Source organism: Tamandua tetradactyla, chromosome 14, assembly GCF_023851605.1.
Source record: "Tamandua tetradactyla isolate mTamTet1 chromosome 14, mTamTet1.pri, whole genome shotgun sequence".
In the NCBI taxonomy this organism is placed as follows: domain Eukaryota; kingdom Metazoa; phylum Chordata; class Mammalia; order Pilosa; family Myrmecophagidae; genus Tamandua; species Tamandua tetradactyla.
In genome coordinates, this window is record NC_135340.1 from 88,715,463 (window position 1) to 88,731,081 (window position 15,619).

At 36.6% G+C, this 15,619-nt stretch overlaps 1 protein-coding gene across 8 annotated transcripts in view; it reads right to left on the reverse strand.

Annotated features, from left to right (window-relative positions):
* Positions 1-15,619, reverse strand: part of TDRD9 (tudor domain containing 9) — a 231,751-nt gene that overhangs the window by 48,951 nt on the left and 167,181 nt on the right. For all 8 annotated transcript variants that reach the window (XR_013162468.1, XM_077128393.1, XM_077128398.1 and 5 more), the window contains 4 exons: positions 15,150-15,203; positions 10,021-10,137; positions 8,230-8,337; positions 6,026-6,126 (listed from right to left, as the gene is read on the reverse strand). Coding sequence is in view for 7 of the 8 variants with exons in the window: in XM_077128393.1 (XP_076984508.1) it covers positions 6,026-6,126; positions 8,230-8,337; positions 10,021-10,137; positions 15,150-15,203 (380 nt within the window). In the remaining variant the exon portion in view is untranslated. The remainder of the gene's footprint in view (positions 1-6,025; positions 6,127-8,229; positions 8,338-10,020; positions 10,138-15,149; positions 15,204-15,619) is intronic.

A 15,619-nucleotide genomic window follows, 5' to 3' on the forward strand; every position in this document is an offset into this window, starting at 1 on the left:
GATATATATAATACAAAAGGCAAAATGTTAGAGAAAAATATTATCCAAACAGTAATAACACTAAATGTTAATGGACTGAATTCCCCAATCAAAAGACATAGATTGGCAGAATGGGATTAAAAAACAGGATCCTTCTATATGCTGTCTACAGGAAACACATCTTAGACCCAAAGATAAACATAGGTTGAAAGTGAAAGGTTGGGAAAAGATATTTCATGCAAATAACAACCAGAAAAGAGCAGAAGTGGCTGTACTAATAACCAACAAATTAGACTTCAAATGTAAAACAGTTAAAAGAGACAAAGAAGGACACTATCTACTAATAAAAGGAACAATTAAACAAGAAGACATAACAATCATAAATATTTATGCACCGAACCAGAATGCCCCAAAATACGTGAGGAATACACTGCAAACACTGAAAAGGGAAATAGACACATATACCATAATATTTGGAGACTTCAATTCACCACTCTCATCAATGGACAGAACATCTAGACAGAGGATCAATAAAGAAATAGAGAATCTAAATATTACTATAAATGAGCTAGACTTAACAGAGATTTATAGGACATTACATCCCACAACAGCAGGATACACCTTTTTCTCAAGTGCTCATGGATCATTCTCAAAGATAGACCATATGCTGGGTCACAAAGCAAGTCTTAACAAATTTAAAAAGATTGAAATCATATACAACACTTTCTCGGATCATAAAGGAATGAAGTTGGAAATCAATAATAGGTGGAGTGCCAGAAAATTCACAAATACGTGGAGGCTCAACAACACACTCTTAAACAACGAGTGGGTCAAAGAAGAAATTGCTAGAGAAATTAGCAAATACCTCGAGGCAAATGAAAATGAAAACACAACATATCAAAACTTATGGGACGCAGCAAAGGCAGTGCTAAGAGGGAAATTTATTGCCCTAAATGCCTATATCAGAAAAGAAGAAAAGGCAAAAATGCAGGAATTAACTGTCCACTTGGAAGAACTGGAGAAAGAACAGCAAACTAATCCCAAAGCAAGGAAAAGGAAAGAAATAACAAAGATTAGAGCAGAAATAAATGAAATTGAAAACAATAGAGAAAATCAATAAGGCCAGAAGTTGGTTCTATGAGAAAAATCAATAAGATTGATGGGCCCTTAGCAAGATTGACAAAAAGAAGAAGAGAGAGGATGCAAATAAATAAGATCAGAAATGGAAGAGGAGACATAACTACTGACCTCACAGAAATAAAGGAGGTAATAACAGGATACTATGAACAACTTTACGCTAATAAATACAACAATTTAGAGGAAATGGACGGGTTCCTGGAAAGACATGAACAACCAACTTTGACTCAAGAAGACATAGATGACCTCAACAAACCAATCACAAGTAAAGAAATTGAATCAGTCATTCAAAAGCTTCCTAAAAAGAAAAGTCCAGGACCAGACGGCTTCACATCTGAATTCTATCAAACATTCCAGAAAGAATTAGTTCCAACTCTCCTCAAACTTTTCAAAAAAATCGAAGCGGAGGGAAAACTACCTAATTCATTCTATGAAGCCAACATCACCCTCATACCAAAACCAGGCAAAGATATTACAAAAAAAGAAAACTACAGGCCAATCTCTCTAATGAATATAGATGCAAAAATCATCAACAAAATTTTAGCAAATCGTATCCAACAACACATTAAAAGAATTATACATCATGACCAAGTAGGATTCATCCCAGGTATGCAAGGATGGTTCAACATAAGAAAATCAATTAATGTAATACACCATATCAACAAATCAAAGCAGAAAAATCACATGATCATCTCAATTGATGCAGAGAAGGCATTTGACAAGATTCAACATCCTTTCCTGTTGAAAACACTTCAAAGGATAGGAATACAAGGGAACTTCCTTAAAATGATAGAGGGAATATATGAAAAACCCACAGCTAATATCATCCTCAATGGGGAAAAATTGAAAACTTTCCCCCTAAGATCAGGAACAAGACAAGGATGTCCACTATCACCACTATTATTCAACATTGTGTTGGAGGTTCTAGCCAGAGCAATTAGACAAGAAAAAGAAATACAAGGCATCAAAATTGGAAAGGAAGAAGTAAAACTATCACTGTTTGCAGATGATATGATACTATACGTCGAAAACCCGGAAAAATCCACAACAAAACTACTAGAGCTAATAAATGAGTACAGCAAAGTAGCAGGTTACAAGATCAACATTCAAAAATCTGTAGCATTTCTATACACTAGTAATGAACAAGCTGAGGGGGAAATCAAGAAACGAATCCCATTTACAATTGCAACTAAAAGAATGAAATACCTAGGAATAAATTTAACTAAAGAGACAAAAAACATATATAAAGAAAACTACAAAAAACTGTTAAAAGAAATCACAGAAGACCTAAATAGATGGAAGGGCATACCATGTTCATGGATTGGAAGACTAAATATAGTTAAGATGTCAATCCTAGCTAAATTGATTTACAGATTCAATGCAATACCAATCAAAATCCCAACAACTTATTTTTCAGAAATAGAAAAACCAATAAGCAAATTTATCTGGAAGGGCAGGGGGCCCCGAATTGCTAAAAACATCTTGAGGAAAAAAAAACGAAGCTGGAGGTCTCGCGCTGCCTGACTTTAAGGCATATTATGAAGCCACAGTGGTCAAAACAGCATGGTATTGGCATAAAGATAGATATATCGACCAATGGAATCGAATAGAGTGCTCAGATATAGACCCTCTCATCTATGGACATTTGATCTTTGATAAGGCAGTCAAGCCAACTCACCTGGGACAGAACAGTCTCTTCAATAAATGGTGCCTAGAGAACTGGATATCCATATGCAAAACAATGAAAGAAGACCCGTATCTCACACCCTATACAAAAGTTAACTCAAAATGGATCAAAGATCTAAACATTAGGTCTAAGAGCATAAAACAGTTAGAGCAAAATGTAGGGAGAAATCTTATGAAACTTACAATTGGAGGCGATTTTATGGACCTTAAACCTAAAGCAAGAGCACTGAAGAAGGAAATAAATAAATGGGAACTCCTCAAAATTAAACACTTTTGTGCATCAAAGAACTTCATCAAGAAAGTAGAAAGACAGCCTACACAATGGGAGACAATATTTGGAAATGACATATCAGATAAAGGTCTAATATCCAGAATTTATAAAGAGATTGTCCAACTCAACAACAAAAGACAGCCAACCCAATTACAAAATGGGAAAAAGACTTGAACAGACACCTATCAGAAGAGGAAATACAAATGGCCAAAAGGCACATGAAGAGATGCTCAATGTCCCTGGTCATTAGAGAAATGCAAATCAAAACCACAATGAGATATCATCTCACACCCACCAGAATGGCCATTATCAACAAAACAGAAAATGACAAGTGCTGGAGAGGATGTGGAGAAAGAGGCACACTTATCCACTGTTGGTGGGAATGTCAAATGGTACAACCACTGTGGAAGGCAGTTTGGCGGTTCCTCAAAAAGCTGAACATAGAATTGCCATACGACCCAGCAATACCATTGCTGGGAATCTACTCAAAGGACTTAAGGGCAAAGACAGAAACGGACATTTGCACACCAATGTTTATAGCAGCATTATTTACAATTGCAAAGAGATGGAAACAGCCAAAATGTCCATCAACAGATGAGTGGCTAAACAAACTGTGGTATATACATACGATGGAATGTTATGCAGCTTTAAGACAGGATAAACTTATGAAGCATGTAATAACATGGATGGACCTAGAAAACATTATGCTGAGTGAGTCTAGCCAAAAACTAAAAGACAAATACTGTATGGTCCCACTGATGTGAACCGACATTCGAGAATAAACTTGGAATATGTCATTGGTAACAGAGTCCAGCAGGAGTTAGAAACGGGGTGAGACGGTGGGTGGTTGGAGCTGGGGGGATGCAGACTGTGCAACAGGGCTGGATGCAGGGGCTCGGGGATGGACAGCACAATAATACCTAATTGTAGAGTAGTCGTGTTGGAACACTGAATGAAGCTGCATCTGAGCTATAAAAAAAAAAAACCAAAAAAAAATATTAATTGCCATCTATTTTCAGCACCCTGCAATAATGACATTCCTTTATTCTTCCTCATGCCAAAACATTTTTAAAATTTGTACATTGTACATTTCACTATTATTATACACTCTAGGCATTCCTATATTATACCATCTCAATCTTTAACATCTATCTTTCTTTCTGATTTCATTTATATCCCCAGCCCTCCTCCCTCTATCATTCTCACATGCAGCTTCATTCAGTGTTTTAACATGATTATACTGCGGTTGGGTGGTGTTGTGCTGTCCATTTCTGAGTTTTTGTGTCCGGTCCTGTTGCACGGTCTGCGTCCCTTCAGCTCCAGTTGCCCATTGTGTTGCCCTATTTCTATCTCCTGATTGTATTTCTTTCTTGTTATATTTAAAAAAAAATTTTTTTTAATTAATAAAAAAAATTGAAAAAAAATACATGCAAAGATGCTCAAACATTAGGGAAGCACAAATCAAACATAACAAGATACCATTTCATACATGCAAGAATGACTACTATTAAAAAAAATTAAAAATAACATGTTGGAAAGGATGTGGAGAAATAAGAACACATGTTCGTTGTTGGTGGAAATGGTGCAGCTGCTGTGGTATACCTCACTAAATTAAGTATGCAATTACCGTATTACCCAGCAATCCTACTTCTAGGGATACACCCAAAAGAACTGAAAGGAGGGGCTTGAACAGACAGCTGTGCACCAATGTTCACCAGGAACACATTCACAACTGCCAAAAGATGGAAGCAACCCAAGTGTTCATCAACAGATGAATGGATAAACAAAATCTGGTACATATATACAGCAGAATATTAGTCAGCTGTAAAAAGGAATGAAGTCCTGGTACATGAACCAAAAAGGCATCATGATGAGTAAAGTAAGCCAGACACAAAAGGCCAAATATTGCATGATTTTGCTAATATGTAATAATCAGAATAAGCAAATTTATAGAGTCAGAAACTAGAATACAGGTTACCCAGGACTGGGGTAGCAGTAGAGAATGGGGAGTTAATGTTTATACTGTACAGAGTTTCTATTTGGAATTCTTGGAAAAGTTTTGATAATGCATATAGATGATGCTAACAAAACACTGTGAATGTAATTAACAGTGCTGAATTATTTATTTGAATATGTTGATGGGGAAGTTTTAGGTAGTATGTATGCTACTAGAACAAAAATGAAAACCATAAGGCTGGGCAAGCAACACAAACAGTGAACCCTAATGTAAACTATGGACTAAAGTTAATAATATAATTATAATACTATTCATATTCATTCATGTACTATGGTACAAAGGTACCATACTAATGCAAAATGTATTAGATGCATGGGAACTCTGCATTTTCTGCACAACCTTTCTGTAAGCCTACAACTTCTCTAATAAAAAACATTTTAATTAAAAATCGATTAAAAACAGTACTCTTCTCTGTGCATAAACATTCTCTCTTGAAAATAAAAATTCACAGTGACACTGCAAAATGTTTTCTGTTACTCATGTGCAATTAAAACACAGCCAGATAAAACTAAGGTTTTACAGTATTTGTGTCCCCCAAATCTTCAAAACAGATTTGTTCTCAGTAACCAGAAGGAGATAAACTCGACCTCAAAGCATCGTTATGGCTAATATCTTCATTCCAAAAACAATGAAGGGACTCGCTGTGCAAATCTAGGTACAGGCATGCACAAAGTGAAGAACACTTTCAGTGGACCAACCTGAGTACCATATTATCACCAGGGAAATTTCCTGGCACTAAACCACTGACCATATATATAGCTCAGCTCCTTTAAGAGGTCACTTATTCTAAAAAGATAAATGAAAGGTACATTATAAGCAGTTTTCACCAGCCTGTATTCCCACATGAACACAGTTTTTAAAATTGGCCTCTGTAAAAATTTTTATGTTTATGGCTCTTTCATAATTACAGCTAAGTACAGAAATATGCCACTTACTTTGCACCATCAAATACAATGGATTTCACTTGACCACACTGTCTAAAGAGAGACTGCAGCTGCTTATAGTAGAGAAATCCATACGGAGGAATGTGCTTCAACTGTAAAACATGCACAGCATTAGTGAGAGCAGGGAACACAGGAACTACATGCAGTGACAATATTAATCATTAAACTGCTGCACACATTATTTTAGTACTCAGAAACATAGTTTATATCAGTATATTTAATGACTAATGGCTTTTAAAGCATAACAACTGAATTGTAATAATAAATATGTTAAATAATGGCTAGTTTCTCACCTATTAAAGCAGCCCACCAGTCTAATACATCAGAATTAAGATTTGTTTTCTTCTCTTTCATCTTACCTTTAAGGGATTAAAGCAACTAAATACATCTTTTTAAAATCTAACATTTCTACACAAGGAATAATGTATACAAGTAATATAATAAGTTACATTTATATCCCTCATTAACAATAAGATAAATGAAAGGGACATTATAAGAGTAGTTTGCACCAGCCTGTATTTCCACATACACCCAGTTTTTAGAATTGGCCTCTGTAAAAATGTTTACGTTTATGGCTCCAGTAAACTTCAACTTTACAGGAAAATGCCTCCGAGTTAGAAGAGGCAGACTCTCCTGACCACCCACTAACCCGATCTAGATCGTCTGCAGCTCACTCCCAGCATTCAGTCCTTCCCCTTGCTATCAATCAGGGTGATCTGTGCTCTAAGCTCTGACTCTGCCCTGAAATGTGAAGTCCCTGGCCACAGCGACAACGTCTGATTATCCCGTCAGGGCCCACTCCAGTACCGCGAGAGATAATGAGTGGGTGAAAGCATGGGCTGTGGACTAAAGTCTAAGCTCAAACCCTGTCTCTGTTACTTCCATATTTTAATGTAATCACCCTTAGACTCTATCAGCACGTTGACAGAATAAGGATGATAAAAATAAACCCCCAACTCAAAGGGCTACTGGGAGGACAGGACCACTCACCCAAGGGCCAGGTAAACATTAGCTCTATTAGCTTTTTGGCCAGGCTACATGGTGAGTAGGCTGCCTGGTAGCTGAAGGACACAGCACCACTCCACAGGGAGAAGAGTCCTGTGGATTCTCCCCCAAGGACAGAGCTGAGCAAAGAATACCATGAAAGTGGTGAGAGTGGAAGCACCCTCTGGAGTGCTTCCTAACCATCAACAAAAGCGGAGGTCAAAGCCAAATTATACTCAATAATGGAAAAAGCTAATGGCCACCTTTTCCATTCAAATCCTTTCTGAAGGTATCAAGTGCATCACAGTTTCCCCTCTCAACTCCAACACAAGCACCAACTCCGTTTAGCACTCTTCAAAGATCTCTGCCTGATAAGGTCTATTAATTCACAGCCCTCTGCTCCAGAGCCTTTTTATATCTAGAGTAACATCACTATGGTGATAACACTGATAAGAATAAAAGCAGTGGCCAGTACTACTCCATGCCAGGAACTCTGCCAGGGGCTTTATCCATCTTTATCAGACATGGGCTCATAACACAATCAAATAGCTTAATAAAATCCTTACTCCCTAAAGCTTTAGTCTATCTGTGTATCACAGTGTTGCTGAGGTTTAAGCAAGTATCCCACAAGGTTGAGCATGCGCATGCCTGGGGCTGCTTAGCAGAAATACCCAAAGGACATGTTAATTTAAATGCCAATTTCAAGGTCATACCTCCCAAAATTTTAGTCCAGATTATATGGCATGGGACCCTCAAAATTGAATTCAAAAATAAACACACACCCTTGAGGTGATTCTGCTGGTCACCAAGATCTAGTCTGGGAATCACTGGCTTAAACCACAGTACTCAGCTGCCAAACAGAAGTGGTTTAATTTATGTAAAATTAAATTGTTAATTAACAAAATGTTCTATAACTTATGGAGTGCCTTCAAAGTGGCAGACGATCAAATCAGTATCAGCCAGAAACATGTCACTTCTCAGGGCTTTCAGTTAAGCTCAAGCCTTGCAAAAAGGAAAAAAGATGAAGAAGCAGATGCATCTAAAGAAGTTAAACAAGCCATAATATTCACTTCAGGGGGAAAAAAATCCACTTAATACTTATTAAAATAAATCAATTAGAGAAATAAAATGTTCTATATTAGCCACACTAAACTGAAACTCCATTTGATCAATCTATCTTTTTTGGAAAGCTTCCTACAATCTCCACCTACCACAACTGTTGTCTTTGGATCCTTGCCAGCCAGCTCCCTTACAGCCATTTCCTCATCAGGCTGTCCAAAAGTAAAGTAATTTGGATAAAAAGCGCCTGCCAGTACAACCTAGGAAGAAATATATTTTCATGAAGTAAAAGCATTGCAGTTAATCTAATATACTAATCTCATCCTACAGTGATATGTCTGCTATAAATGTGAAAGATGGGAATCGTTTATATTAAAAACCAGACCTGTCACCAATCAAGCAGAAAATCACAATTCTGGTTACTTAACCACAAAAGAAACTCTTTATACACAGTCCCTCTTCAAAGGTGCTTCAATACTTCTCAGAATGAGGTTTACAAAACAATGGCGGGTAAAAGTAAGGATATTAGCTATTGTGAATGTAGTAGACTACAGTCTGGTCAATTTTCCTTCACCTTCTCCCCTCTGCACGGACTTCTATTCAGGTCAAGGCCCTTTCTTTCTCCTATATTTACATAGGTTCCAACTGGAATGACTAGACCCAGATAGCAGGCTAGCATCCAATACGCACTTCTAAAAATTAGCACTCTGCAAAGAATCCCTTCTTCAGTAAAAATATACCGTTTGAAACATTTATCCATGAAAGACACTCCCCCACACTTACACCAATTTTATACCCAGAAAACCCCTTTGATTCCCCACATACCCCAGTTTATAGGCATCTACCCAGAATCCAATTCTATATGCACCCAGCCAACACCTCGCACATTCCTCCTCCGAAATCCTTATGACGGAAGCATTATCTGCCCTTCTAGGATACTCTTCCCTCTACAAAATTCCTGTAGGGTTCCATCCAATAAGCTACGAATTTGAATTCATGGCCTCCGAAGATAAAATAATAGTTTTAGTTTAGGAAAACAGCTACAATTACTGAATAATATGCAGAGCACTTCTACTTTCTTAAAAATTAAAACAAAAAGGTCTCTCCTGAAGCATTATAACAATTGGTGCTTAGGGTGGCTTGGAGCTCTGTACCCAAGAAAAACATGTCCTTAATCTTAATCCATTTCTGTAGGTGTGAACCCATATAAATAGGAACTTTTGATGATGTTACTCCAGTAAGGGTGTGGCCCAACTTAATCAGGATGGACTTTAATAGAAATTACTGGAGTCCTTTATAAGAGGAGTGAAAGTCAGTCACAGAGGAAGCCAGAGAAAGGAGCCAGAAGTCAATGGAACCAAGAGAAAGGCCAGGAGAGGCTGCCATGTATATTGCCATATAACAAAGGAGTCTAGGACCAAGGCTTACTGGCAGCCAGCCCCAGAATGCGAGCTTTTTGGAAGAAAGCATCACCTTGATAACATCTCAATCTTTGGACTTCTCCTGGCCTCAAAACTATAAACCATGGTATTTACCTGAGCAATGAGAAAGTTAAAATACTACTCCAAAGAAACATTCCTTGGAAATTAGATATGGCTGGGGAATCATCCACTTAATTACATGGGAAACCTAAACTATAAAAGACAAGAGCTTTTCCTAGTACCCAAAGGAGGTGTGAACATTTTTTAAAAATTTATTAACTAAAAAAAATTTAACGAACGAACTAAAACATTAATATGTGATCATTCTATCCTACATATATAAACAGTAATTCACAATATCTTCACTTAGTTGCATATTCATCATTTCTTAGAGGTATGAACATTTTGAACCTAAAATCTCCTTTGAGACATGACTAGTGTCAGAGAGAAGGAATAAGTACTTTGTCAACCACAAGAACTTATAAATAGGAAGAATCAGAAAAAGATACTCAGGAAATTCACCTGTAGGATGAATCGTTGCTTATATGTATACTCATGGTCCAGGACAGGTCGCCGAGAGTCAACATACATGTTGAACTGTGAGATTCTATTCTTCAATTCTTCATATAATTCAGCCACCTAGAAAAGACACACTAAAATCTAATATCTCAAAGTATATGTTATTCAGAATAGTGAAAAAATTTAGAAATAAGTGCACAATGGGGAAAGTATCGATTTACCTACGGATGAAACATTACAGCTACTAAAGTCATCTTATTAAAGTATAATAAAGGATGCACAATACAACAACTGAAAATACCAGACACAAAACTGTGTATGCTTCATGATCCCAACTTATAACTATATACAAAAGGCTAAGACCAAAGCCAAAACAAAGGCATAATTGCAATCCTCTGTGGATGTCAGAAGAGCCGGTGAGGATATCCTTTGCTTTAAGTTCTTTATACACTTTCAAAACATCTGCCATACATTATGCCAAAACTACATGTCAACAAGCAGGAGATATGGAGGAGGGGTATGGGATACTTTAGGAAGAAAAGGAAATATCTTCATATAGATTGCAGTGGTGAAAGCATGGCTATGTGATTATACGAGGAACCACTGATCCTTTACTGAGGTTGGACTGTATGATGTGCAAATAAAACTGTTTAAAAATTAACAGAGAGAGTGGGCCACAGTGGCTCAGCAGGCAGAGTTCTCACCTGCCACGCTGGACACCCAGGTTCAATTCCCAGTGCCTGCCCATGGGAAAAAAAAATGAACAGAAAAAAACGAGTGCTGGGAAAATGTAAAGAAACAGATGTACTCTTCTATTCACTGTCGGTAGGGAAGCTGAGAGGTGCAGATCTTCTGGAAGGCAACGTGGTGGTTCCATAGGAGGCTAGGGGTAGGCTTACCATATCATCCGGCCACTCCACTGCTAGGTATATATACCTGAAGGAACTAGGATTGGGGCCATGAATGGATATGTGCACACTGGGGTTTATGGCGGCAGTGCTCATGATTTGCAATGGATGGAGGTGGCCTAAGGGTTCAACAACTGAGGAACTGAAGGGGAAACTGTGGTGTATACATACAATTGACTACTGAGTGGCTGCAAGAAGGAATGAAGTTGTGAGGCATGCAACTAAGTGAATGAACCATGAGGACCTGATGTTGAATGAAATGTCAGAAACAAAAAGATAAAACATATGAGGCATAATATTTAACTATAATAAAAAAAAACTTGGAGAATTGAAGTCAAGAGCGTGGGTGATCAGGTTGGCGCCTATGGAAAAGGGTCCTAGACTATAAGCTCTTACAGCAGTTACATCTATTCTGGACTTGTAACTGGTATTTCTGAATTCTGAGATACTGAGCTATTTGCATATAACTTGGTCATTCCCTGAAACTTCTGGTATTTATATGAGACTCAAAGGTAGAGCTCTGAAGCTACTGAAAGTCAGAATTATCCCATATAGCATCTGTTATAAAAGCTGAAAAATAGATCCGACTTTAACTAATGATGTGAAAGAAGCTGATCTGGACAGGATTAAGGTAAATCAGAACACAGAGTAAAGGACTATATGATCTACATTTTAAAACTTCAACTTCTGTGTAAGAACAAAGGAAGAGATATTTATTTGGTACAAAATTTGTATTTTGGGTAACACATTATCTAATTTAACTAACATGGTGAGTTTATTTGAACACCATAATCGTGGAGAATCTTGAATAGGGCATGAGATCTTGTTGGTTTGTACAGGTTGGTGTGATGCTCCAATACATCCCAGAGTAAATTCGGCAGAGAATAAACAGTATTTGCAAAGTTGCCTTGGGGGACTGGGGAGAAAGGAGGAAATATTAACCTTTCCATCTACAGAATTCCTGATATTCTCCCAAGCAGTGGGAACAACCAATTTAACAGGTTGAGCCCTTGATCTTGGGGCTCACTCCTATAAAACTTATTCCCACAAAGGAGAAGCTAAACCTACTAATAATTATGCACAAGAGTCACCCCCCGAGACCCTCTTCTGTTGCTCAGATGTGGCCTCTCTAAGCTAATTTGGCTGATTAACTCACTGCCCTCATCCACTAAGTGGGACATGTCTCTCAAGGGTATAAATTTCCTTGGCAATGTGGGACAGGACTCCCAGGGATGTGCCAGAACCCAGCATTATGGGACTGAGAAAGCCCTCTTGACCAAAAGGGAGAAGAGAAAACTGGAACAAGATAAAGTTTCAGTGGCTTCAAACAGAGTCGAGAGGTTATCTTGGAAGTTATTCTTATGCATTATATAGATACCCTTTTCATTACTAGTGTATTGGCATGGCTGGAGGGAAGTACCTAAAACTGTTGAACTGTATCCCAGTAGTCTTGATTCTTGAAGATGACAGTATAATTATACAGCTTTCTCGATGTGACCATGTGACTGTGAAAATCTTACATTTGATGCCCACCATCTCTTATATAGGGTATGGACAGATGAGTAAAAAAAAAAAAAAAAGGACAAAATACAAATAAACAATGAGGGGGGATATGGGGTAAAAAAGATTGGGCAGACACAATACTAGTGGTCAATGAGAGGGAGGGGTAAGGGGAATGGGATGTTACAAGTTTTTTCTTTTTCTGGAGTGATAAAAATGTTTTAAAACTGATCATGGTGTAGAATACACACAACTATGTGATGATACTGTAAAACACAGTTTATATACTTTCGATGACTATGTGTATGAAGATATCTCAATAAAAATTTTTTTAAAAAAGAAAACTTAGATCAGAAAAAAAAAGCATTCTGGGTCGTAAAGCAAATTTCCTGTTGAGCAAAGTCTGGAGCATTTTACTGTGAATAAGTTACTTTATTACAGAAAAAAGGTTAAAAAAAAAAAACACCTCTGCCATGAACATGTATGCTTTTCTGATTAAAAACAAGCTCAGCAAACAACTGCTAAACAGTCACTCTGAATGAAAAATTGACACTCAGTTAAATGTTCCACACATATTGTCAAACTTTAAACATATATATATAAGCAGTACAAATACCTTTCAGTCTGATCATAATAAATTGTCACTCCTAATTAGCTCAAATTATAAAAATTTAAAAAACATAAAAAACCATAAGTGTGAACATAAGTGGAAAAAAAATGGAAAGGATAGAAAAATTTAGCAGCCATTAACTCTAGAAGGGATGAAAAGTCTGCAGACATGGTTAGGATGAACGCTTGTATTTTCTGATTAAAATCTTTTATCAATTCCAAGTACATAATTTATTTGATTAAAAATCAATTAAAGTTATAAAGTCATTTTCCCTAACAAAAACGAGGGGTACACAAGTGGTTCAGAGGCAGAATGCTCACCTTCTAGGTGGGAGACCCAGGTTCGATTCCCGAACCATGCACCCCCTCCCCCAAAAAAAGAGAGAGACAAAAATAAAAAATTAACAACAAAACCCTCTAAGATAATCTAAAAATATTTATTTCTACTAGAAAACTACCCAATATTCTTCTTCGAAAAAATTACTGAGTAGACAGGAAATCAACACTAAAAATAGTACAACCTACTTAGATAAAAACAAGATCCTATTTTTCAAATATCAATGAGTTAACTGGTTTTCAACAAGAACTCAAAGACCATTCAATGGGAAAGGAATAGTCTCTTCAAGAAACTGTGCTAGGACAACGGGGTAGGAACATGTAGAAGAATGATTTAAACCCCTACATCTCACAACATATGCAAAAATTAACTTAAAAAGCCTCAATGCAAATGCTAAAAGCATATAACTCTTGGAAGAAAACAAAGGGGCAAATCTTCATGACCTTGGAGTTGTCAAAGGATTATCATACATGACACTAAAACCAGGAGCCACAGAAGGAAAAACAGATAAACTGGACTTCATAAAAATTAAAAACTTTTGTGCTTCAAAAGACATCAAGGTAACACACAGAATAGAAAAAAATATTAATTAAATCACATCCTGATAAGGGAATTGTATCTAGAATGTGTAAAGAAATCATACAAATCTGTAATAAAAGAAAATCCAATTTAAAAATGAGTAAGAGATGTGTCTAGAAATTTCTCCAAAAAAGACATACAATCAACAAGCACATGAAAAGATGCTTGACATATCGGTCATCAGAGAAATGCAAATTAAAACTACAGTGAGATACCACCTCACATCTAGTTTTCCCGAGTTCTGACTGTCATCTAGTAAACTGAATCACTGAATCTGAGGGTGGTCTTGGGAGACCCTTACCCCAAACACACTAATGTAATCAAGAACAATGACAGAACATACGCACACAATATTCAGAATGAGAAAGATACAACCACTGACACAAATTTGAAATTAAACAAGAATGTTGTTTATAACTGTATATGAATAAACTTGAAAATTTAGATAAAATGCACACTTAAATAAAAAATATAAAGCTCATCATGTATGACTCCAGAAGAGTTAGAAACCAGAATAAGTCAATAACTATCAGAGGAACTCAGATTATTTTTAAAACTCTAACCCACAAAACAGCACTGATCACAAATGCTTTAATGGATGAGTTCTATCAAACTGTAAGAACCATATCTCCAGTTACATAAAACTGTTCCTGGGCTGAGAAAGATGCTGTTCCCACAAAGGAGACATAGCCCTACATCAAAATTGGAGAGTCACGTGCACACATGAGCACGAACACACACACAAATATCACTCATGAATACAGATGCAGAAACTCTAGAAAAAAATATTCATTATCAGAATTCAGAATTATTTTTAAAAAATATATAATAATCAAGCAGGACTTATTTCAGCAACTACAAGGGTGGATTACATTGTATTTAGCTATATGAATAGGTCAAAGGTAAAAAGACCATACAATTGTCTTGGTATATACTGAAAAGACATCTAACAAGATGTACAGCCTTTCCTTATTAAGTAATATGTAGAAAAAATTTCTTCAAATTGAAAAAGAGTATTTATTAGAAACCCAAAAACCATATTTAAAAATGAAATACCAAAGGCATTGCTATGAGAGTCAGAAAGGAGACAGAAGATGTATTTCCTAGAATACTCATCACTACCCTGGGTGTTGTTGGTGCTTAAGCATTAGATAAATATCTCTATTCATGTTCATTTAGTAAAAGAATTTACGACTCACCTCTCTAATCCTCTTGATCTGAATGTAATTTAATCGTCCCCAGTCAAGTTCATCCTTTAAATACATAAAAGAATTCACTTAAAATAATACAACTATAACAAATTACAGTTTAATTTGGCTACCATAATATATATATAATACCAAAAAGTCTAACAATAAATATAAATTCTTGGGCTAATTATTAAACATTCTACTCAACTTAACCATGACATGGTATCATTCCCTCTTCAGGTACTTTCAATTTCACACCAAAGCCAGAAACCATGACCCCAACAATCAATGCTATACGGAAACTCTGCATTTCATGAGCACGTGTGTCTCAAAAATTAAAGGTAGTTACACTGTGTTTTTCCTGAGAAAGGATGCTTGACATAATATGTACCAAGAACAAAAGTAATATGGCCTTTTAAAAGATAGCTTAGGTGGGAATGTATAATGGTACAGCCATAATGGAAGACAGTTTGGCGGTT